General features: G+C 38.0%; 1 protein-coding gene across 2 annotated transcripts in view; it reads right to left on the reverse strand.

Moving 5' to 3' along the window:
* The window catches only part of CHST9 (carbohydrate sulfotransferase 9), a 237,415-nt gene that overhangs the window by 94,562 nt on the left and 116,854 nt on the right, over positions 1-25,999 (reverse strand). For both annotated transcript variants that reach the window (XM_045527202.1, XM_045527201.1), the window contains one exon: positions 3,139-3,180. In XM_045527202.1, coding sequence (XP_045383158.1) covers positions 3,139-3,180 — 42 coding nt within the window. The remainder of the gene's footprint in view (positions 1-3,138; positions 3,181-25,999) is intronic.

Consider the following 25,999-nt stretch of genomic DNA (forward strand, 5'->3'; position numbering starts at 1 on the left):
ACTTTAACATCTAAGTCAGTGGTTCCTAAATTTTAAGGGTTACAGGCCCCTTTTGGCTTATTTTTTATTTGGCTCAAATTCTACTTTTCTATTCCAGAGGAGGTGGAAAACTTGCTGTCTTGTGTGCTAGGGAAGAACGAAAACTCCAGTGGAAGTGGAGGCTGGGAATAAGCTGGGGTCGGGGCTGTGAGCCATGGTGGGAGGTGAGAGGGCAGGAGGGTCAGGCAGGGGTCTGGCTGAAAGCTGTCCCACTCTGAGCAGTAGCCCCACAGCTGGAACTTAGCTGACGGTGACAGCACATGACCTTGTGGACATCTTTTCAGTGAGCCACTGACTTACTTGACAATGACAGGAGTCTTAGGATCACAGGCTGCCGACTCTGAATAGAAAAGGCACTCTTCTGCCACACCAGTGCTGAGGCTGGAGCACAAGGCCTCCATGCTTCTGGGATCTGCACTGACCCCAAGTCTTCCAACTGTCCCCTCAATGGCACAAGCCCTCAGTCACCAGTGTAACTGCTTTCATCTTCCCCAACCCCAGATCATCAAGTCATTCATTTTGGGGGCTCTGGAGTGCATAGGTGTGGCTGTACCTGCAAAGTCATATTTTCAGAATGGGCTTTTAATTCTGTTCAAAAATATTTTTACATATCCCTTTCTTCTTTTCATTCCCCATTGTAATTTTTTTCTCTTTCCCCAGAGATGAGCTCCTATTCACAGAGGATCATAATCTATAGCTGCCATCTATAAAGCACCCTTTATATGTGCATACGTGGTACGTATCTTACCTGTCATAATCTCAGTACATGTAAGCCATGTACTGCTATCCTTATTGTGACTTATTTTACTTTTTAGAGGTGGGGTCTTGCTCTGTTGCCCAGGCTGGAATGCAGTGGCGTGATCACAGCTCACTGAAGCCTTAAACTGCTTCCTGGGCTCAAGCAGTCCTCCCACCTCAGCCCCTTGAGTAGCTGGGACTACAGGTGTGCACCACCACACCTGGCTTATGCTTATTTTATAAACAAGAGCTCATCGAGGTCACTCAGCAGGCCTGTGGACACCATGTCAGGCTGCTTCTCGGTACAGACTGCATTACAGTTTATAAGGTGCTTTCACATAGGTTATAAAGCTCCCTGACCTATAAATTAAATGTTACTATTACCTCCATGTTACAGATGGTAACAATGAAATTTAGAGGGGTTATGTGACCTGCCCGTGTTTGTGGGTGGCTGAGTTAGATTTCAAACACATACCCTCCTATTGTACATCCTACACTGATCCAACAGTATAGTGGAAAGAAAATAAAAGCTTGAATTCAGGTGCAATCTCCCTCAAATTTCTTTATATCCATCTTCAAACTTATCTTTTTTTTTCCCCCACTCCTTTTTTCCTGTCTCAAGAAGAAGCTGATAAAGTGGTCTCCTTTGTCCCTGAGTGGTCTTAATTATTCTCCTTGCTTCATATTTGTACACTATGCAGATGACTCTCAAACCTTTCTTTCTCTGAGCTCCAATTGCTGTTTTAACCACTCGCAGAGCACCTTTTCTTAGCAATACACCTTTATATATAGACCACATGCCACTCTCCCAACCCCTCAGCGCTCTACAACTAACTCTGCCTACTCTGTTTTCCTTGAGCAATCCATGTGCTTTTATGTCTCCATGCTCTTGCTAGTACTGCTTGAAACGCTGTCCTTCTTTTTCTCTACTTGTAGAAATTATATTCCTTCTTTAAGAATCAGCTCAAGGGTTACACCTGTTACTGAATATTTTCCCGACTCTGGGTCAGATTTAATGGCGTATTCTCTGTGTTCCAAAAGTACTTTGCTTATTGGGATAACACATCACTTATCACATGAGGAAATTATTTGTCTTCGTTTTGTGTTAACTTATGGGCTGCCAGCACAAGAAGACAAGAAGAGAATTTTATTTATCTCTACATGCTCTGATGCGGTAAGCAGGGCCCTTGGCTAAGTGTTCGTTAAATGAATAAAAGAATAAATGAATGAATGATGACTCAGTTACCACTCCTATTTTTCAACACACCCCAATGAGGGCATAGTCTGATTTTTTTCCCCTCACCTCAGATCTTTGCTATTATCCTGGAAATTTGTCTTGCTTGCTTTATGAAAATATTGAGTTTTAAATGAAACAGAAATTACCTCTTATTTGAAATTATGAAAAAGGAAAGAGAATGACACATAATTTTTCTGATGGAAGCAACTCCTGTCACCCAAGTGATCAACCTTACAGATAAACATCCAAAAAATTAAAATTTATATTTGTAAATTTTTAAATACAATAATAGGAATTGATTCTCTTGTATTACTAAATGCTTATATTCACATATTATACAATAGTGAACTTCACTGGATTGGAATGATTTGGGAAGGTGGGGAGGAAAAGCCAGCCTGAATATGGAAGTCAGAATTTATTGGAAGAAATGCAGTTTTATTGCTTTCAAAGCTATGATCTGTCAATAAAGTCTGTCTAAGGAGACATCTACTTAATGACATGTATCCTTATTTTATAGCTGAATCTTTTTGCCTAAAGACCACTATATGCTGGATAAAGCCATAAAAACGATGTACTCTTTTTACTTGGGTTACAGGTGTTCCCTCTATTTTGCTTAGCAAATACATTCCTTGCAGACAATTCGAACGTTCATTTCGTCTTAATCTAGATCAAATTCTCAAGAATTATGTATTAGCAATATTTGAATCAATACAGTTTCACTGTATTCATAGAGGAAGACATTGTGGAAAATAAAATAATATAGTCCAATGTCCCAGGGAAGTGTTAAATACTTTTAAAATAAAAATAAGAAAAGAGGTAAACTTTTTCAAATGAGATAAACATTAATTATTCATCAAGCTAGATATAACCAAAATCTATCTCCAAAGCCTTGGTTTCCTTTGTAAATTCCTCGAGGGAAGGGTCATGGTTTGTGGGCTTCTCTCCCCTCCCTCCAAGACTTTTATACACTCCAACATTCCACCTGGGCTGTGCATTCTTGTGATGGCTTTCATTACAGAAGAGGTGCCAAAAAGCAACACTGTGAGGTTTTCAGATACTCTAGCTGTTTCTCTGCTTTTCTGTACCTACCTAAGACTAAAATATTATGAAAGGAGGTTACTCACTGAGTCTGGCTACAGGTTGCAAGTAATTTACTGGCCCCCATCCTAGGGAAAAAAAAAAAAGAGGAAGGAAATTCATATGTTACCACCACATCCAAAGACATTTGCAAAACTTTCTACACAAAGATGCTTCAAAGCCTCCAATATTTGCTTCAAATTAATAACAAGGAAAATCATGGGTGGAGTTACAAAATACATCATTCCTTGTGCTTGTGGGCTAATGAAGAGGTGACAAGCTTGGTGTCACTTATTAGGAAACCTGGCATTACCTTCAAATTTTGCCACAGGAAAGGCTGAGCTTTGAGCCTGTGTCCTCTGTGGCAGGGCTGGGGATGGGGGGTGGACAGGGCTGGGGACGAGGGGTGGGCAGGGTGGGAACATGGCCATCACAAGGAAGACAATTTCTCTGGATTCCCAGCCTTCTACTCCATAACATAGCAACATGCCAATATATAGTTATATGTTCACTTAAAATCTTTGTGTATAATTGAGTACTTAGCATAGATGTCTTTGGGTAAAACCGATACTCAGGACACATAAGCCATGTGCATCTCTCAGCTTCGAGTGTCAGTGGTCCACTCTTACCTTAGCTTGGGAACCTTGGATGAGTAAATGAGCTAAAATCTAGGGTAAAAGAAGAAAGCTCTGAGGGAAGAAATCTTATGGATATTTAAATTATCCAGAACTAATGGTATTCCTTTTCTGTGGGGAAGAGCTGGGAGAAAGAAATTTTGGGGCTTTTCTTGAACCAGTGAGCTCTTATCATGATGAACAAGAAGGGTCTCTTTCTGCCAGATGAAGTTGGCCAAATGTAACAGAGTGTATTTGTTCTTGTTCAGTCATCTTACGGGGAGAGGGGAGCCTCAGCTCATTCTGAGAACAATTCTAGGGAATGTAATTATATGACTAGTTAGCTTTTGGCGTTTTGGGTTACTCAGCTCTAATTCTTCCCTTAAAGAACATTATAAATATATAATGCATAACATTCTATATTACATGCTGCATATTATATCATATATTTTACTATAACATATACATAATATGATACTATATATGAATGTATATTCTATATTATTTTATAAATATATATGTAATTTTTGCTCTCTGTGTGCCTTTTAAAAATATGTTGATTAAAACTTGAAAAAAGTCTTCAAGGATAGTGTGGCTTAAGCAATGGTAGGATTAATTCTCTGTCCTGCTATCCTACTCCATTTAAATAACCCCCTCTCAATGTGACTCATTTATAATATTGTTTTGCTAATCCTAATTGAGACAAAAATCTTATTGGCAATTGACTTTTTAATCAATCATTCAGCAAATTTCATTTGTGCCAAAATATGCCAGTTTATACTTGCATCAGTGAAATGGTTTTCTATTTTTAGAATGATTTAGAAATATATCCCAGGGCATTTTGAATTGTATTGTTATGAGTTTCCTAGTATAAGGTATTGGCAGCTCTATTTGATTTAGTAGTATCTGCATTTTGGATGAAGGTATTTATAAGTCATTTATACAGCTCATCAGTAAGTTACAGGTCCTTCGGTACAACTGATCCCCACGGGTTGGAATTTGATACGTAATCCACTGCTTTAACTCGCTTTATTATAATTGCAACTCTATATTTACCTGTCCACCCATGAACAGCAGCATGATTAAGGTGGCACTTTCATGGCTTAGTGATAAGAATATTGTTTAGGCTAGAACTCAAAATCTTCCTTCATACAAAATTGATTTTATCCAGCATATTATTATTATTTATGTATTCTGTCACTTAATCCTGGGAGGAAATTAAATCGGGGTGGAAAAAAGTAGCTATTCCAAAAGTCAAAAGCTTCTGCTTCTTCATTTTTTATGATACTCTGGTAAGTTGTTCATTGATTGTATCAGGGATTGTTCTCATCGGGGATTGCTTTTAAGCTATCTGGTTTATTATTATCAAATTGTTTCCTTAAAAAATGTGGACACAACAGGCTCTTTCCTCCATCTCCCTGATGGCTCAAATATGAAGCCTGTGCAAGGTCATGTGCCAATTTCTTAAGGGTATCTGGAAACCCGACATTAGGACATTATCATGAGAGACACTCAGGTATTGGACGCTCTTCCCTGGTCTGGTTTGTCTCTCCGGACTTCACTGAAGTATATTAGTTAGTTCAATGCATGTCTCCCAAACCATAGACAGACAGAAATGTACACAGACCAGAGATGATCCAGTTGCACTGTCTGGAGAATGAGAACGGACGCGCTTGGGACTCTGACTCGGGGGGATGGGCGGGACATGGACAATGTATATGACCTAAACTTATGTACCCCCATGATGAGCTGAAATAAAAAAATAAATAAATAAAAAAAATAATAATAATTTCTCTTTTTGACTTCTCTGAACCTGGTTTAGTGTCATACATAAATAGGTATTGAATTAAATTAAATTTTAAAGAGCTATTTACTTAAGGATCTGATAAGATAGAAAAGTAAATTCAATTTATTTTTGATTTTACAAATTGTCTCCTAAAGAAAAGTGTTTTCTTCCACTTCCCAATAATAGTAATAGAGTATATAGCTCTTTAAAGGCTTTGATCATATCTTCTAACTCATTGTTATTCTTGTATATATGTTTTTATGTAATAAATACCTAGGATGTTAGGCTCAGTTCATACAATCAATATCCACTGACTTACTAGCTACATGATCATATATTTAATAACTGTGAATGTTCTCCAATGGTCATCTGTGAAGACAACTTTAAATGGCAGCAGTGGGGCTTGCTTCACAAGCAGAAATTAATTGGATTTGGCTAGAGCCACCCAAATAAATAAGAGTTTAAACCTCATCTCCAGTATACATGTTCTTATATTGTGGTCACAAGATTGAATACCGAATTGACTTAATTTAGTGGCATAGACAATCTCATGAAACAGAATCTTTCTGTTTCATCCCATTACTTTATTTTGAATCATTTTTGTCATCTTATTTTTTTGAGACAGAGTCTCTCTCTGTTGCCCGGGCTAGAGTGCTGTGGGGTCAGCCTAGCTCACAGCAACCTCAAACTCCTGGGCTCAAGTGATCCTTCTGCCTCAGCCTCCTGAGTAGCTGGGACTACAGGCATGCGCCACCATGCCCGGCTAACTTTTTCTATATATTTTTAGTTGTCCAGCTAATTTCTTTCTATTTTTAGTAAAGATGGGGTCTCGCTCTTGCTCAGGCTGGTCTCGAACTCCTGAGCTCAAGCAGTCCTCCTGCCTTGGCCTTCCAGAGTGCTAGGATTACAGCATGAGCCACCACACCCGGCCTTCCATTTTTGTCTTCTGTGGTGAAGCACAGTTCACCTGTTGAAACTTGGCATAAACACCATAATAAGTGAATAGGTCTGGAGCTTTGATGGAAAATCAATTTTTAAAAAATCAGCATTTCACTGATCCTGATAAGTCCTGAGGATTGGAGAGGTTCATGCAGCATGAATGGCACACTGAGCCAGGTAGAGCTCACACTCCAGTGAGAGAACACAAATATAACCATGATGTACTTTCTCAAAGAACTCAAAGTAATTCTGATCAAGTGACAAATTAATTAAGTTGTTTATCATAATCCTTACCTAACATCTTTACCAAGGAAAAGGTTAGACAGCTTCCTAAGGCCACGTGGAAATTTGTTGTTAAAATTGAAATCGGATGACATTTGGATTGCCAAAGCCTTGTTTTCAATAATGAATCTTTTTTTTTTCCAGCTAGACCTTGCAGAAATGTGATTATCAATATCCTCTTAATTTTACAACAGATATGGATACAAAAAAATCATCACAGTGAAGTTTTGGTCCTTTGGCTATTTGGATGCAAAAAAAAAAATCATCATAGCAAAGTTTAGGTCCTTTGGTTGTTGGATTGAAAACTTTGTCCCATTTTGTTCTTTTAAAATATTGATTGGGTCTAGCCTTACCTTTTTTCTCTTTTCTTTTAAAATTGCCTGGATGCACAATTATTCAATCAATAATAACCACAATAACAGCTAACATGTACTGAATGCTTATTAAATACCAGACATACTGCTGAGCACTTTATGTGAACCTTACCTAATTTAATATAACAAAAATCCCATGGGAATACTACCAGAACTTCTGCATATGGAATACAGCTACATGTCTCCAGTTCTACACTTTCTTACACAAACCACACCTATAATCATCATTTATTTATATTTCCTGGTTTCAGTTCCATTAAGGGGAATTGAGAACATAAAATTGCAAAGCAGAACCCAACATTTTAGATTTGTTTCAGTTTTTTTTTTACCATTATCTTGCAAACATCTAATTCTACAGCATTTTATTTTTAGTAATTCAACTTCATTGAGTCTTTTCAAAACACTTTCATAGAAACAGCAATTCTCTTTTATATACCCATATGTATCATCCAGTTACATAATTTACAATTGAACTGAATAATTATATGAACAAGCACAATTGACATAGCAGGTCTGGGAACAAACACACTGGCTTTTGATCCACACACCTTTCCACAGGTAGGGTCAGAAGTGCACAGGTGGACTAGAGGGCACCTAGTGATGAGCTGGCGTGAGCATCAGTCAGTGGGTTATACGAAGGGAAAGTCAGGAAAATCATTTAAGAGGAGGTTAGTATAAAGAACTTCTACTGTATTTATACTTTAACTGTGTATGCATTATTTTGATAAAATTAAAATTTAAAAACCATTTAAAATGGAAGGAGAAGGAAGAAGAGAGTGAGTTTAGGTACCTTGCCCAAGATTGCAAAACTACAGGTGGAACTAGGATTTGACTCCAGAATTTGGCCTCCAAGTCTAGTATTATTTCTCTCTACCCATTATGCCTCAGGACAGAGAGGACTGTGATGGGTTGGGTGCACTGCTGTAGCCCAGAAAGGGGGCTTGGGATGGCTCAAGAGTGGGCAGCAAGGGAACAGAGCAACAGAACACAGAAGAAACCAGGAAGTAATGAAACAGTCTTAGAAATTTGCAAAAGAGCCCTGCCATTGAGTTTAACCCACTGTATGTCTTGACTTCGTGCCTCAATGGTTCCAAACAAAAGGGGTTTCAGCAAACGAATTTTGCCTGCTGATGCTGCCAACAGAACTGGTTTTTGTCAACTCCGTACTGGAAGGACTCTTGAAAGGGCATCACTTCTTTCTCTCCAGCAAACAATAAATAACAACACAGAAGCTGTGACTCAGTGGTCCCATGGGGAACCAAAGCTGGGATCGAGCTTCAGGAAATCTGCAATTCAAATGAAGTACAGTTGTCCCTAGGTATTGTGAGTGATTTGTTCCAGGACCTCCCACGTATTCCAAAATATGCAAATGTTCCAGTCTCCGATATAAAATAGTGTAGTATTTGCATATAACATATGCACATACTCCCACATACTTTAAATCATCTCTAGATTACATATAATTCCTAATACAATGTAAATCCTACGTCAATACTTGTTATACCGTATTGTTTAGGGAAAAACGACAAGAAAAATGTCTGTACATGTTCAGTAAAGTTACAACCACCCTTTCTTTTCCTGAATGTTGTCTTTCTGTGTTAGGTTGAATCCACAAACGTGGAACCCATGGGTACAAACACGAAGGACCCACTCTAATTTGAATGTCATCAGCCACTTCCTTCTAATCTTTGGGTTTTACAGGTCCTATTTCCATCAAGTCCTTCTTTGGGTAGGACCATTTAAACACTAGTTTTGAAGAACTCCCTAGTCTCCTAGAAGGGATGATTTTTTATAGTAGCTGTTTTAAAATGCCTCTGAATAGATTATTATGTTTTCCCATTAAGTATTAATGATTTCAGTTTATGTTAAATGCTTTCTCCGTTTCTTGCCTTGGCATTTTCCAAGTTATTTCCTTCAAGAAGAAAATTAGAAAGGTATTAAAATTTCTATGACTTCATAATGAATTCATAAAAAGGTTAAGATCTTTAATGGCTAGCCCTTCAACAAAATTACGTGAAATTGTTCAAAATGTTTGTACGTGGGACATCACTTTTATACACTTTCAAAATGTAGCTGCTCGTTTTTTAAGTTATCTGGTTTTAAAGATAATTATTGCAATCACACGCCTGTATATGTGGTTGGGATTGAAAGCCTCCTTCACATAAAGCGGTCTATCTTTTTGGAAGGAGATTATAAAACATGGATTAATTATTTAATTAACGTAAGTATAAAAGTAGAGAATACGGGTAGATGGCTTATTTCATTTTTTTTTTAAAGATTTCAAAGTTAGTTAATTTAGCGAAAAGGAAATACAAGTAAGAAGAGTGATGTGGGGGAGGTGCAGTGCCAGCGTTTGTGTCCAGTGCTCATTTTCAGGGCACTGTGCACTAAGGTCACCAAGCTGGGATTTAGTTTTGGCAGAGGTGGCTTCTTGTGCTCTGCCAGCTGCCTGGTGTGCTTGTCCTTGTGACAGGCTTCCTGAGCAGGTACAGCCAGGGCTTTACTGCATCCTTTGCATAAAAAAGAGTACAAATTGAATCATATCCGGGGAGTGTCTGAGAGATAGGGATTACCCTGGAGGCAGCCTTGAGAGTGAGAATAGCACTGCAAAGGGGTGGCGGGCCAGAGGCCCAGGTCTGATTTTCCAGCTGTTTTATGAGAAACCCATTCACTCGGCTTCTCTGGGCCCTAACCCCCTCCTCTCCCATCTACGAAATGTCTAATGTCCATTGCAGCTTTGCGAGTCTAGGAAAGAGGACAAAAAATAAAGCGGGTCTTCATTATCATGCAGTCATCAAGTTTTCCCTGTTTATGCTGTATTTAGTCCCCCCCACCCCCCGCCCCACACCCACACCACTCCCTAAGTGCTCTCATATATGTTAGCTCCTGTGAGCTCGCAGCAGTGCCCTAAGGATGTTGGGCTCACGGGCTGGCAGGGCAGCCTGTCTTAATCTCGCCACGCTATCTCAGCAGAAATGTCACTCTCTCTCAATTCTTTCACTCTTGACTCTGTGATTCTGTTCGAAATATATATACACCCTTCACTTTGACCTTTCCTGAACTTCAATTCCACCTCTCCAAATTCTACCTTCCACATGAGGGTCCTATTGTTGGATCAAGTGCAGCTAGACTTGGAGGAAACTCGTAACCCTTTTCCCCAAACCACCCATCCCTCTGGGCTTGCACATGTGTCTACTATACAGACACTTCTTCCTACCATTCAGGCGTGTAGCTTTGACATCGCCCCTGCCATGTCCTCCCCACCACACTTGTTCCCAGACAGTCACCTTTTGATCCTTTCTTTCTATATCTCATACTCATTCTTTTTTATTTTTTAGTCTTTTAACCCTCCAGCTTTCCAGCCAGGTCCTACGCACATCAAAGCCTAGACTATTGCAACTGTTTCCAAACTGGTCTCCCTCATGTCAATCTCCAACCTCATATTGATTTATCAAATTAATTGTTTAAAAAAATTGCTTCACCCATGCTAATCTCCTCTTCAAAATCCTTTATGTTATTCCCACTGTTACAGGATTGAGTCCAACTTTGCATTCTGCGCTTACTAAACTACGGTGCCTGCTTACTTGTCTAATTCAAAACTCTCCTGTACAAATTCTGGAAGTCCCCTGGATTGGCCACATTCATTTCTAATCCCAAACCTGGAAATGGCTCTCCTCCTTTTGTTTGAAAAAGTTCTATTCCTTCTTCAAGATCTAAACTTGATGGTTTCACCTCTTAATGTTCAGAGCTGTTGTCTGCTGAACTCCAGTAGGTGTTGCTCATTTGGGATGCAGGCAACAGGGCAGGAGCAAACAGCATGCCAGGCCAGCCCTTCACGTATATTAACCTATTAGTTCCATAACCTTATTGCATACATATCATCACTGTACCTACTTTATAGATGACAGTCTGGCTCAGAAAGGTTAATAACGTCTCCAGGTCACAAAGTTGCTAGTGCTGGATTCAAATCCTGGCCGTCTGGCCATAGAGTACGTGCTTCTAACCTTTATACCACGTGGCCTATTGCAGCTTCTCTTGTTCTATAAATCCTTTAGTGCCAACTGTCTCTACCACACACAGACTCCTTAAGGGAAGGCTGTTTGTCCTCTCTGTAGTGACGAGCACACAGAGACACCCAGTACGTGCAGCCTGAGAGGTCCAGGAATGGAGGGTAGCGGTAGAAACAACAGCAAATCCCTGACAGTATCTGCAGTGTTTAAAACACACTGACACCTTCCTTCTTGATCTTTCCTGTAATTAGATAAAACTGCTGGCTGCATGTTTCACAGATGAGAAAAGGGATAATATTAATAATAAAAATACCTAATACATTTCCACATTTCAGAATGTGGGCCAGATAATTAAGATTGTTACAACCTCCCTCCCTCCCTCCCTTCCTGCCTCCCTCTCTTCCTTCTTTTCTTTCTTCTGTTGCCATTCATTCACACGCGCCCTGTCAGAACAACAAACCTCTGGGTTTGTTATCAACATTTTCAGCCTAGATGCTCAGAAACAGAGGGAAGCGATCTCAAGTAATTTCCAAATGCAATAAAAAGATGGCTAAAATTTATTGTGAACACACCACGTGCTAGACCGAGGGCTTGGCAGGTATTATCTCGCTTAATCCTTATAACAACTCTGTCAGATAAAACTCTTATTATCTCCATTTTACATATAAGGTGAGTAAACTGAAGGAGATTAAGGTCATACAGCTCATAAGGGACCCAGCAAGGATTCCAGTCCCCGCAGTTTGAGATGAGAGCCTGCACTCCCGACCTTTACACATGACTCCCGCCGGGAGTGGATACAGCTTCGTGACATGCTGGGGGCATATGTGAAATTAGTTTATTTCCTTTGAAAAGAGCTCCCTAAACAGTATCAGGGTACAACGGGAACGCTTCCAAAATCATTGCAGACTTTACCAGAAAGCAGGTGTGTGACCTTTAACAAGTTAACCTCTCAGGGCTTCATTCAATTCACTTGGGAAATTAAAAATTAGCACCAAATAATCTCCAGAATTCTTCCCAGATGCAGACCTTCTATTATTCTAAAGAGGCATCTGTGGGCAGTGAATGTTCGCTGATCTTGGAGTCAGAAGAACTAGGTTTCTTGGAATAGCTCAGCACTCTTACTGTCAGGCCCTGTCACCACGATTTGTAGGTTTGTACCTAGCACTTCCAGCTTGTCATCTGCTGTCCTTCACTGTCTGGAAGACAATCACCCAACCCAGATAATCAGCTGGAAGTACAATGATCGTCCTTTTTTGCCCCACTTTTCACATATGCGAGTGTTTAAGATCAAAGTCTCAATTTCTGAGTTCTTTCTTATCCTGCTCTGTGACTGTGGGTTTTGCTCTTTAGATGTGAGACTTGTACTCATGTCCCATTTCACCTCGTTGCAGGCTCTGGCTAAGAGGAGCTACGCCTGATAATACAATGCACCTGATCTGGAAGGGCATTTGCGTCATTCCTTCCCTTCTCAGCATTTTCCGGGATCGCTTTGCTCATCAGCATGATCCACATCAAGCTTTTTCTTTTGATCTGAAACAAAGTATCTTATTGCTTCTGTGCTACAAGCATTTTCTGGGTAATCTCATTCATTTTGTTGGCTTTGATGAGGACGATGTTAACACCAGTGACTCCTAAATTTCTAAACTGTATCTCTCACTTGAGCTCCAGCCTCAAGTAAGAATGTGCTCAGAGCACATGGCATTAGGATGTCTATGAGCACTAAAACAGAGCTTCTCTAAATATCAAGTTCCCTTCCCTTCCAAACATGCTCCGGCTCCAGTGCGGCCTCTCAGGGAAGGCACCACTCAGCCCTCAAATCAGGGGCCTTGGAATTCCTCCTGCATTCATTCCCCTGCTGTTCATGTGCTGTCAGTAACCACGTCCTGTTTATTCTTTCTGCACACATTTCTCAAATCCACCCGGCTTTCCCATCTCCACTGATAATTCCCTGCTTCTCACCTAGATAATTACAGTAGATATCCAAGAAGCATCTTTGCTTTGGTAGGTAACAGCCATTTCAAATTTAAGATATACAAACCAGAAATCTCCTTTTTTCTTCATCCCCCAAGTTGGTCTTCTTATGTTCTGCTATATCTCAGCTAATAGTTTTATTTGCCACCTTGCTTACATCAAAAACCTAGAGTCATCCTTTCTCTCCTTCTTCTCTTATCCTTCCACATCCAATCTATTGGCATGTGCTGTCAGTGCTACTTCAAAATCCTTCCTAAATCTGATAGCATCTCATTATTTCTACTGAAATCATCCTGATTTAGGCCACTTCATTTTTCTCTTGGTTTACTTTAACAGCTTTCTTAATGGTCTCCCTATCTTTTTTTCTAGAATTCCTCCTAAGTCAGAGTGCTTGAAAAATAATTTCATTCCCTTGCTTTAAATTCTTCAGTGATTTTTCCATTACAATTGTCATAAAGTCCAAACTCTTTACCTCAGTCTACAAGGCCCACATACACCAGATGCTGCCTATATACTCACACTTGTTCACCATGTTCCAGCCACACTGACTTTCTTTCTTCCTTCAACCCACCAAGCTTGTCTTGCCTTTGCCCTTGCTTGTGGCTGATTGCCTGACATCATTCAGGATTCAGTTCAAATGCCACTTCCTCAGAGAGGTCTTCCTCTACCACTGTAGCTAAAGTGGTATCCCATATAGAACTCCCCAGAATTAAATTTTATCTTTTCTTCTTTGTTTTTAAAACCCCTGTACAATTATAATTTTATCTCTCCTAATGGGATAATGGCCAACTGAAAATAGAAAAATATGAGCTTACTAAAGCAGGTTAATATTAGAAAAAAACTAGTTAAAGAGTTTAAAAAGTCTCCTTGAGATACTTATTTCAATTCTTTTGGACATATAACCAGAAATGGAATTGCTGGATCATAAAGCAGTTCTATTTTTAATTTTTTGAGGAACCTCCATACTGCTTTCCATAATGGCTGTGGTGATTTACAGTTCACCCCGCAGTATACAAGGGTTTCCTTTTCCCTACATCCTCACCAATGCCTGTGAGGTAATTGCCATTCTAATAAGTGTGAGGTAATAACTCATTATGGTTTTGATTTGCATTTCCCTGATTATTAGTGATGCTGAGTACCTCTTACTATGTCTCTTGGCCATTTGTATGCATTCTTTTGGGAAATGTCTATTCAGGTTCTTTGCCCATTTTTAAACTGGGTTATTTGTTTCTTTGCTATTGAGTTGTATGCATTCCTTATATAATTGCAGCACTATTCCAAATAGCCAATATATGGAAACAACCTAAATGTCTATCAACAGATGAATGGATAAACAAAATGTGAGATTATATATATGAGTGTTTATATATATGATATATATACGCATAACATATACACACACATATATAAAATATATACACACATACATGCACACATAAACAATGGAATATTATTCAGCCTTAACCTTGCCATTTGTAACAATATAGGTGGACACGAGGACATTATGTTCAATGAAATAAGCCAGATGTAGAAAGACAAATACTGTATGATCTCCCTTATATGTAGAATCTAGAATAGTCAAACCCATAGAAATCGTTATGCAAGATGAATAAGTTCTGGAGCTCTAATGTACACCATGGTGACTATCGTCAACAATACTGCATTGTATGCTTGAAATTCACTGACAGGGTAGATCTTAAGTGTTCTCACAACACGCACACACACGCAAAAAGTAATTACAGGAGGTGATGAATATGCTAATTAGCTTGATAATGGTGATATTTCACAATGTGTGCATATATCAAAATATCAAGTTGTATACCTAATATTATTTGTCAATTATACCTCAATAAAGTTGGAAAACATTTAAAATAAAAATGTTATATATCATATATCTATTTCCATGTGCTGAATTCAAAAGCACACATATTTTATAGCATTGTAACAGTGTATGTGATATTCTGAATGCAGACTGAATACAGACACTCGATGATTCAAGTTGGTGAAAAGAGAACACATGACTGGACTTCCATCTCTTCTTTGTCTCCAGTTTCAGGAAAGAAAGGATGGACAGGAAAGAAAGAAATCCCTCTTGCCTCTTCTGCTCACCTGAACTGTCTAGAAGAAACAAACCGATGGCGCTATCTAGCTGGTATCTCTGGGAATACCATGTAACCTAGAGTTATAGACCATAATCTAGAAATATATTATAGGGTTTCTACAGAAGGAAAAACAGAGGCATATCTGCTGTGTGGGTTTTTATTTTTATTTTTTGGTTTTCCAACATTTTACTATAAAATTTTTTAAACTAAAGAAAAGTTGAAAAGCTTCATTTCTTAAGGTCACATTTCCCCTACTTTAGATGAAAACAAGTGGTCTCAAAACTCCCCACCTACTCAGTGAGACCAGTATATTCTAAATCTCTAAGTGCCTGGGGACAAAGGACTGGACCATGATCAATTTTGACATTTTGCTCACCTTTTTAGTGTACTTATACCTGCAACTAGTTAATCTCTCCTGCTAGATAGAACTTGACTATTATTTTCTAAATTTTGTCTTACTGTGGTAAGAACACTTAACATTGGATTTACCCTTTCAATAGATTTTAAGTGTACTAGGGAACACATCTGTTCTCTGCTCTTTAGATAGGTCCTTCATCAACAAGCACTGATTATTGTGCCCTGTAGTATATGACTTATATAAGTTCTGAAATCAAATGGCTAAAAAATATCTAGATTATTCAACTCTTAGGATTTGTATTCATATTTCTATCAGCAATATGAACTGAGTGGTCCATCAAAACTGCCATATTATATGCAAATCTTTTACTTTTCACCCAGAACAAAGATCTTCCTTTGACATTTTCTCATGAGTAACAATAGTAAATTTGATAATTTACTAGTAGGAAGTGTAGGATGCCTAACTTACACTGTACTAGATCCCATTGTGTTTATACTGGACACAACTCATGGTCTTAGAGAAGTTAAACAATGCAAGCTGATCTGAGGCATCTGTTTGCATTATCTACTTCTGCCCCTAATCATTATACATTATTTAAAAATAAGAGATAATTAAACCCATCTTTCAGGTTATTTAGTTTTTAATTATTTTATTTTTACAATCTCTCAAAGACTTTGACTACTGCCAACTCTCAAGCTATTCAGACAATAAAACATTGCTGCAAAGCATGTATGTTAAATGCTTCCTGAGAAGTTCAGCGAAATGCAAACATTGCAACTATAATTAGAATACCCAAAATAGGACATTACTAGTACGTACTTTAATGTGAAATCAAAATCTAATCCACATGTGTTGGAAAGTTGTTATTTAAAGGCTTCTGCTATCGAGTTAAGAAAATTGACTCTCTCTCCTTTGATTCTATTCTTTATGTAGAGGAGAAAAAATATTTTTTCTTGTCTTCTGGATAAACACTAAGCAAGTAAATTAAATTCTAAGAATAAGTTTAAAACTTACCTTTTAAAAATATTCTATACATTTGCATTGCATTATAAATAAAGAAGATGATAACTTTCTAATATCTTCAGTAATTAAAACCATTGTAACAAATTATATAGTCATAACCCTTTATGTGTTAGGTATTTTAGGCCAACAATTATTTTAGCTAAATTATTGACATGATCTTTGACGTTGTCATTTAATTAATATTTTAAAATAAAAACAACCACAGTTACATATGAATTAAATATGAATTATATAGTTTTGAATATGAGGAATTTTTTAAACTTTATAGCAGTGCTGCTACAAACATGTTGATAAAGGATACTTTGAATGCTATAGCTTGATGTTTTACAAACGCCCTTATAATTCTCAGGAAGTCAACCCACAGCTGTTCCACCGGCACACAATGACTACTACTGTTACTGCTGCGGAGAGGGTCTGATGACAGTAAACACTGAGAAGGCGCATGAACATTTGTTAGGCTCACTTTGCAATGGAAAAAGGAATCGAACATTCCTTGACATAAATATCCTTTATCTCCTAAAATTTAGAGACCCCTCTATTAATAGCAAATAGTTAATGAAAAATGTGCTTGACTGCAACGAAAAGAGATGCAACAAAGAATTGTGTTAAGGGTGTGAGACAAATGCTAATGATATCCTGCAATTTCTTTTTAGTCCAACCTTCCAAATTATTTCTGAACCTAGACTCCCATTTCCAGCAGCACATAGGTAGGCAGAAGAGGAATTCTGCAGGCAGATAATATTCTTTCTTTCTATTTACATACATATATATTTTTAACAATAGCAGAATACTGCAGAACAAGGAGTGTAATAAAGAAAGAACGATCAAAGAAACGCAGTGATTTTTGTTCTTTGTTTTTAATGTTGCAGTGCTGCTGAAAAGGTAATATTCGTTATCTCTTCAGGCCAATAGACTCACTCCAGGGCAATCAAAATGCATCAATCACGGATCTGAAGGCAAAATTCAGAAAATACCATCCCACCCTTCACTTCCTCTAAATAATCAAAGAATTTTTAAATATATAAATATATATACATAAATATATATATTTGAGATTTCTCTTCATTACATATATAACTTTAGTGCTTTGCTCTTGACTCATAGTAGTAAATAATAAACATTCTATTAATCGTTCTTCAATAAATGAATGAATGGATGAATAACTTCTCTTCCAAACTGATTTAGAATGCAGAATATAGATGCAGAATTATTTAAAGTGTGTACTTTAATTTATGGGTAAGGAAGTTCTGTGGCCCCGAGTTTGGTTAGAGATAATCCTTTGTATCTCTTTTTTTAAAAAAATTTTTTATTGATACATAATAATTGTACATATTCATGGAGTACATGTTATATAGAGTGTAACGTATAGTGATTAAATCAGGGTAATTGGGACACTGTTTGGTGCAGTGTTCCCCAACCTTTTTAGCACCAGGGACCAGTTTCACAGAAGACAATTTTTAGATGGACTGGGGTGGTAGGGGATGGGGGGATGGTTTCGGGATGATTCAAGCTTATTATATTTATTGTGCAGTGAAACCTCTCTGCTAATGATAAGCTGTATTTGCAGCCGCTCCCCAGCACTAGCGTCACTGCCTCAGCTCCACCTCAATCATCAGGCATTAGATTCTCATGAGGAGCAGCAACTTAGATCCCTGGCACATATAGTCTACAGTAGGGTTTGGGCTCCTGTGAGAATCTAATGACCCCGCTGATCTGACAGGAGGCAGAGCTTACGCAGTGACATGAGCGATGGGGACCAGTGACTGTAAATACAGGTGAAGCTTTGCTCACCTACCACTCACCTCCTGCTGTGTGGCCCAGTTCCTACTGACCCATGGCTTGGGGGTTGGGGACCACAGGTTTAGAGTATTCACACCATCCTCACGTCTGTTCCCGTTTCTCTGGTTTTCTTTTGTCCTACCTTTGCAATCCCCTTCCACCATTCCTAGGGATTTCTTTCTTTAGGAAACCCACAGGGCCATTTTTTATACATGATGATTTAATAAAGCTATTTGTTCCTTCGTTTGTGGAAGCAATATTTACTAAGGATCTGCTTCTTCCAGGCCCCGTGGGAGGCACCAGGGATAAAACAGAGAACCACATAAGCGACTTCTTTGTTTTCACTACCTTTTTCATTTCATTCAAATCCTAGCTCAGAAATCAAGCTAATAAAACCTGCAACTACTCAGTCTTGGAGAAGGTGTGCCAGGACTAGGCATGTTGCTTATATAGGTTCACTCAGCAAGGCCCCAGTACCTTGACAGCGCCTGGAAAACTGTGAGCATTCAATAAACACTTTGTAAATAAACTTAGCTGATCACTCCACAAATACTAGTCAGTACACCGAATACTTACTATGTGGCAGGTGATGAGGCTGTGATGGTAACTAAGACCCAAGTCCCTGCCCTCAGAGAGATCACAGCCTAGAGCTGTGCCATCCAATAGAAACTCCACTATGGGAGCCGCTAGCCACACATGGCTACTGAGATCTTGATATGTGACCGGCACAACTTATGAACAGAATTTTTCATTTTAATTCATTAAACCTTTAGTTTAAAATCTAAAACAGTGTAAAATGTTTTCCCATTACACATAATTTTATTGTTTTGGTACACAACATTTCTCTTTAACTATTGTGTAACGTAATTTACTATTTTTTATTGTAGTACACATGTTCAGCATATGCATCACTTCTAGTAGCTCCTGACTAATTTCTTATATTGATTGCATTCTGCAATGCTGATTTTTTAATATACTGTTTTAAATAATGTATTGTTAAATTAGTTTCACCTATTTCATTTTACTTTTTGAAACACAGCTACTCAAAAAATTAAGTTTACATACATGGCTTGAATTTTATTTCTATTGGGTATTGCTGATCTAGAAGAAAGCAAGAAGGAGTTAAAAACAACAACAACAACAAATAAGCCAACAAAAAAATAATTATGAAATCTTGAGAGTCTTATAAATTTAAACATTCTTTCCACCTAAGTTGTAACCTTACAGGATAACCATATGATCCAGCAAGTAATTTTACTTCTGCATTATACCAAAAAAATTAAAAGCAGAGTCTTGAAGAGGTATATTTGTATACCTGTGTTCATACTAGCAGTATTCACAATAGCCAAAAAGTGGAAGCAACCCATCATTAATGGATGAATGGATAAATAAAATGCATATACATACAATCAAATCAGCCTTAAAAATGAAGAAAACTCTGACACATATTATTAAATACAACATGGATGATTCTTGAGGATATTTTTGAAATTGGCCAGTCACAAAAACACAAATATTATATGATTCCACTTGTATAAAGTGCCCAGAGTAGGCAAGTTTACAGAGACAGAAAGTAGAATGGTGCTTTCCAGGGGCTGGGGGAAGGATGAGGAGTTATCATTTAAGGAATACAGAGTTTCAGCATTGCAAGATGAAGAGAGTTCTGTGAACGGGTGGTGGTGATGGTTGCACCACAATGTGAATGTACTTAATGCCATTGAACACTTTTAGCTCTTAAACATGGTTAAGATAGTAGATTTTATGTTACCTGTATTTTAGCACAATTTAAAAAAAATAAATTAAAAAATAACCTTATGGGGAAAATTAACTATATTGCTCCAGTAAGATTTAGTGCATTTCTAGTTATACAAAGAAATGGTTAATGAAAAATATTAAACTTAAGGTAGTTCATATTTGCTTATCTATATGTCCTGGGATGAACTTTTCAAAATGGTAAGAAAGCCAGCAGATTAGGTAGAAAAATGGCCAAAGAAAACAAGATGAAAGTGCATTAAATAGTCAGGTTTTGAATATAGTGTTTTGTTTCTCTCTGTGGATATCAGGGAAACAGAAAGCTGTATGTTTCCAGAGAAAGCATGGGTAAAATTGCATTTCAGGGACATTCTGGAGGAGGAAAGGACTATATCTGGGTGAGAAATACAGACTGTTTCTGTACAGTGAGAAATGTATTAGAGATTTACAGTCACACTAATAACTAACTAGGCCACAGTGAAGATCCAGAACCAACTGGAGGTAAGCAAGAGCAGACATCTGTGAGGACTCCAACAACACACAGGGGTTCAAACAAAGCCATGGGCCATGGACAGGATCATCCCCTCCTATAAATGGTCCAAATGGAAACCAAGATACCGATGATCACTGCTAAGAAAATTTAGATATACTATCTACAATCAATAATGTGGGACATCATGGCCGTCCATTAGCCCCTCTGTATGAATTAGTTAACCAGATTACTCAACTGCTTCTGAAAGAACCCCTGGTTCTGGTGTCCCCACGACAGGTACCTCTCCTTGTCTGTCTCTCTCCTTCTCCCACTGAGGCTTGGTCCCTTTCAGAGTCTATTCAACTAACACTCAAGTCATAACCTCACTCCTGGGGTGACCAGACTACAGGTGTTTCATGTTTCCTTAGGCTTCTCTTTTGTTCTGCAGATCTTCTTATCTGGGGATTTGCAGTAAAATAATAGGACAATTTATATGATTGATTACTCTATGGTGCAGCTCAAATGACGTAGGTTCACTTGAGAAGGTTTTAAGTTGCGCAGTATACAAGCATATCATTTACAGTTGATTAAACTATTTGTGGTCATTTCTTTTTTAAAAAAAGTTAGGCATCTGTTCCTTGGTTAGAAATACAACCTCATTTATTCCCCTGTGGGAAAATCAGGTATGACTGAAGACTCCTTTCACAAGAAAGCCTAAGGATCACTGATATTCTATTTCTGTGTGCATTTGTAATACTTTGTTTATGTAAATGGCACTTTTCACTAATCAAAATATGCATTTACCTAGACTACTTTACTCCCAGGTCATGTCAGATAAAAGTATAGTTACTGTCGTTATTACATTGACTGATACACAGATAAACACACATACGATGTCCTTTGATGCAACTTCCACAATAAATTCAAAATAGCATGAGCCTAATTTTGTCAAGAACTGTTTGGTTCTGTGCTGCCTTAATGAGATTTATCATCTAGCTCCTGCAAGTCCATTTTTATTTGAGTTGCTTTCCATTTTAATTGGGAATTCTTTGTGGATGTTTTCTTAAACGTAATATTTAATTGAAGATGAAAGCCTAAAGTTATTTTTGGCAAAGATGAATTATGAAAGTATTCTTCATTTCCTCTTCTGGGTGCAAGGAACACATATATGTTATGCAAGAATCAACACAGATAAAAGTTTCTCTTTTTCAGCTATGCAAGCAGGCACACTTCTTTAAGGAGAAATTTACTGTGATGCAACTAAATATAATATTTCTCCCCTGTCCCCTAAAGAAACCATGTTTCAAATCTCAACTGTGAGCAAATAAATCCTTTTCAGTGTACTATATAGTAGCAATCCAAATTAAACTTTAAACATGTGGAGGGAATTTCAGGGAGATGTTTTCATATCTGGACTTTGTGCGGTGTCATGTGGCAATTTTTCTTTCATTAGCCACTTATAGTTTCAGATTTGTTTAGCTTGCATTAGCACATTCTTTTAAATGCAGTGTTATACAGTGAAATTTAAAGTATTTTCAAAATAATGTGGCACAACTGTGTTGTTATTCATTCTCTATCATAAATTCAACTGGCCAGAAAAGGAAGTTTGTTTAAAAATAAAATCTTTAGGACTTCTTTTAATGAACAGCCCCAGTGTAAGTCTTCCATTTTGTGGATGGAGAAAATGCCGCTAAGAGACTTTATTTCACTCAACAATAAATATTGTTCTGAAACCATAAACCCAGAAAAAAGTTGGTTATTTTTAAAAATAGAATTCATTAACACAGTACAGAGAGCCAGTTCTTCAGGAAAGCTGCTTAAAAAAGCAAACACACTGGAGATGGATTGCCCGGCAGGCCAAGGCAGAAAGCTGGTAGCTTAGAACTAGAGGATAGAAAAATATGAGACTTTGGTTTATACCAGCCTAGGCCGCTGAGCATAAGACTGAGGAAAGAATATTTCACTTCTTTTTTCATCAAAGCCTTGGGGCCTGTGTTAGGCTGCATGTGGATCCCAGGCCTGGGTTCAAGTCTCAACTCTGCTATCTGTTCGCTAACCAAGTGACCTTGACCCAGTGGGAAATGCCTGGGCTTTGCTGTCACACAGACCTAGATCCAGGGTGCACTGGTCAATGCTTAAAACCAAACAAACCCTGGTCTGTGGTGTCTTCCAATTCGTATGGTGTAAGTATTCCCAACATGGCCAGCTTTAAGCTACCTGCGTGACTTCACTGCATGCTGAGTTGGGAAGACAGGAGCACGATCTGTTTTCTTTAGATGTCCTTCCTGATAGCTCAAGCTGGCTCCCGAGAGCCCCTGCCTAGATTCCATTTCTGGTCCCACCAGTTAATTGACAGCACCCGAGGCAAGTTATTTAACTTCTCTGCATCTCAGTTTTCTAATTTTTAAAATGTTGACAATAAAGAAACCTCACAAGTTCAATTTAAGGGTCCAAGAGATGGCACTGAGTGCAGAGCCTGAAATATAAATAGCAGGCCCTCAATAAACATCAATTCCCTAACTAATGACTTAATAATCAAGTTCTTCGTTCTCTCTTCCTCACCTCCTGTTCCTCCTCCTCGCTCTCTTTCTCTTCACTCACTCTTTGAAAGAACAATTCTGCATCTGTTCTGTACTCCCTCACTCAACCCTTTGTCATCAGGTTTTCACACTTACAGAACCCTCAAAACTAATTGCTCTGTGCTGATGAGTGGCCACCTCCCCCCACCCCCAATTCAATGGGCATTTTTCAGTGCTTATTTGCTCACTTTGTGGCATTGGACATGACCAGTCCCTTCTCCTAACTGTCCTTCCTCTCTTGGATTCAGAGACAGAGAATGCTGCTGATTCTCACGGGGAGGCTTTGACTGATCTTTCTTAGGCTCTCAGTCTCTGGTTTCCCTTACTGTGTTCATTGTTAATGTTGGGGATTTTCCAAAGATTCATCCTGTCTCATCTCTTAGCACACCTCTGACTCCTTTTAGGAAGGGTCATTCATAACCAGGGCTTCAACTCTTAGCCAGGGACCCATGATGACTTGAAAGGCAAACGTGCCTCCCAGACATCTTTCTCTCGGAAGTTCCAGGCTGTGTTGCCTGTGTCATCCACTGCTTGTTTGATATGCTTGACAAATTCTGCCTCCATATCCCATATGGCCCATTATAATTAACACAGGTATGACTCAATTTATTATTTTCTCCACCGCACTTCTGTGTTCCCTGCGCAGGTTGCACTGCTTACTCATTTCTCAGGCTGGAAACCTAGGAGTCATCCTCCCTTACTGCCCATATCCAATCAGACAAGTCAACTTGACCTGGTAAATGTATCTGGATCCCATTTCCTTGGCTTCTTCTGTAATGTCACTGTCTTAGTAGAGATACCTCAGATCTTCATCTTTTATTCCTGGATAATTATCTAATAAAACGATATGGCTCCAGTCAACTCCCCTTCCATTCCATACTTCTTCTGGGAGGATTTTTAAAAAATGCAGATGGATCTTGTAATTCCTGTACTTCATTAGTTTTCAGCACTTGCTGCATAAAGTCCAAACTCCATGGAATGGCACAGTTTGTCTGTGTTGATTCTGGCTCATGCCTACTTTTCTGGCCACATCTCCTGCCTCTTGTCTGTTTATGACTGTGCTCTGGTTTTACAAAACCACTAGGCTTTCCCTCAATAGGCTATGCTTTTTCCCACTTTTATCTCCCTGGAGACAGCCATCCTGTTCCGCTTTTCTACCTGGTAAACTCCTCCAAATCTTTCTTCAAGGATCAACTCAAATCTCACCTCTTCCAGGAAGCCCTCCTTGAACTCTCATGACATCTTGTACATAATTTTCTAAAAGGCACTCTTCACACTGTGTTATAATCATGCCTTTTTCCCTGAGTGGAAAGTGAATAAATCGAGAACATTTATCCAAAATCTTATTCACCTTTTGCATCTCCAATATGAAGCACAAGGCCTCCATCATGAAAACATTTAGCAAATTGAATGTATCAATTTAGAAATGTCTCAGATTCCATCTCTGGTGTCAAACGAGATGCTGTCAAGAGAAGGGCTTTTATAAGCTATGAACAAGTTAGAATGATAAGCATTTTCCAGCTTGATTCTATCCGGAATAATGATTCTCAAAGTGAGAATGAAACATGAAGAATATTACAGAATATTGATAGCCAGAAATGATGGGCTTTTCAAGAATGAAAGTTTACTTAAATGTATCTGTCATAGTGTCTTCTACTTGCTAACTTCATATGTTTAATGGTCACTAATAATTAAAACTAAGACAAATTAGGTCTTTCTCATGATTATTGTTAAGTTTTTTTGATGGTGTACAGGAACATGGCAAAAAGCACTACAAAAATAAGAATGACATAGAGAAAAATCATGCTAAATATACATGTACTTGAAAATTTGCATTCAATAAATAACATACAAGAAAGTGAACATATTATTCATGCATAGATGGAAGATTTTATTCAGTATCTGTTTAACTAATTTTTTATCCTGAATGACTGAAGTTCAATGTGTGTTAAAAAGTTTTAAAATGAAGGTGCTATTGTTGTAGAACATTTCCAAGAAACAACAAGCCCAGTTGAAAAGCAAGAGGCAAGGGATTGAGCTGGCAAAGCAGCCGTTCTGCATTTGCTAAATTTCCAATAATAAATTTCACTTTTGTGTTGAGAAAAAAATAGCATTGTTCTTTTTTATGGGTAACTTTTTGCAAATTATGCAAATGAACAAACCATCTTTAATTTTAGGGATGCTCTAATGTCATAAATGAAAAGTATGCAACTTCATTTCAGAATACTCATTTCCATCTCTAGTGATTACTCTATTCTCTGGTACATTTAGGACTATTCTTTACTTAATACTTAACTGAATTTGAAAGGGTTCTTCTTCTTAGAAAAATTGAAACAATATATATTTAGCAGCTGGTGGTTCCACAGTTTATCTTACTGAGGCTTCTAATGTAGCTTTTTCTGAATAATAATTTATGAAGCACTCTTCTTTACAAGGATTCTTCTTTGTATTTTATGTTGTGTTGCTTTCTAATATCAAGAATTCCATTACCTCAAAGTGGCCTTTCTTCTGACACAATAAAGGTACTTCAAACAGTAGAGTTTTTATGTAAAATTATTGAATATAGCATCATTTTTTCCTATTTTGCTGGTGAAGAGATTGAGTCATTAAAAAATCAAGGGCAAATAGAAAATTTATAACATCAGGTACTTGCTTCCTGATATTTTTTCCATTTATCATACCATCATATATTTTTAATACTGTTCACCAAGTCAAATAGTCAAATTTAGCTTTGATATTTCTGGCCAGGTTGTATGAATATGACACGGGTTTCCAAGCTTAGTGTCAAGGGGCATATGCTTTGAAGTGTTCTTCAATAATGTCAATGAATGATACCAAGTTGTGTGTACTCTCTTGTGAGTTATTCT

Source organism: Lemur catta, chromosome 16, assembly GCF_020740605.2.
Source record: "Lemur catta isolate mLemCat1 chromosome 16, mLemCat1.pri, whole genome shotgun sequence".
Classification (NCBI taxonomy): Eukaryota; Metazoa; Chordata; class Mammalia; order Primates; family Lemuridae; genus Lemur; species Lemur catta.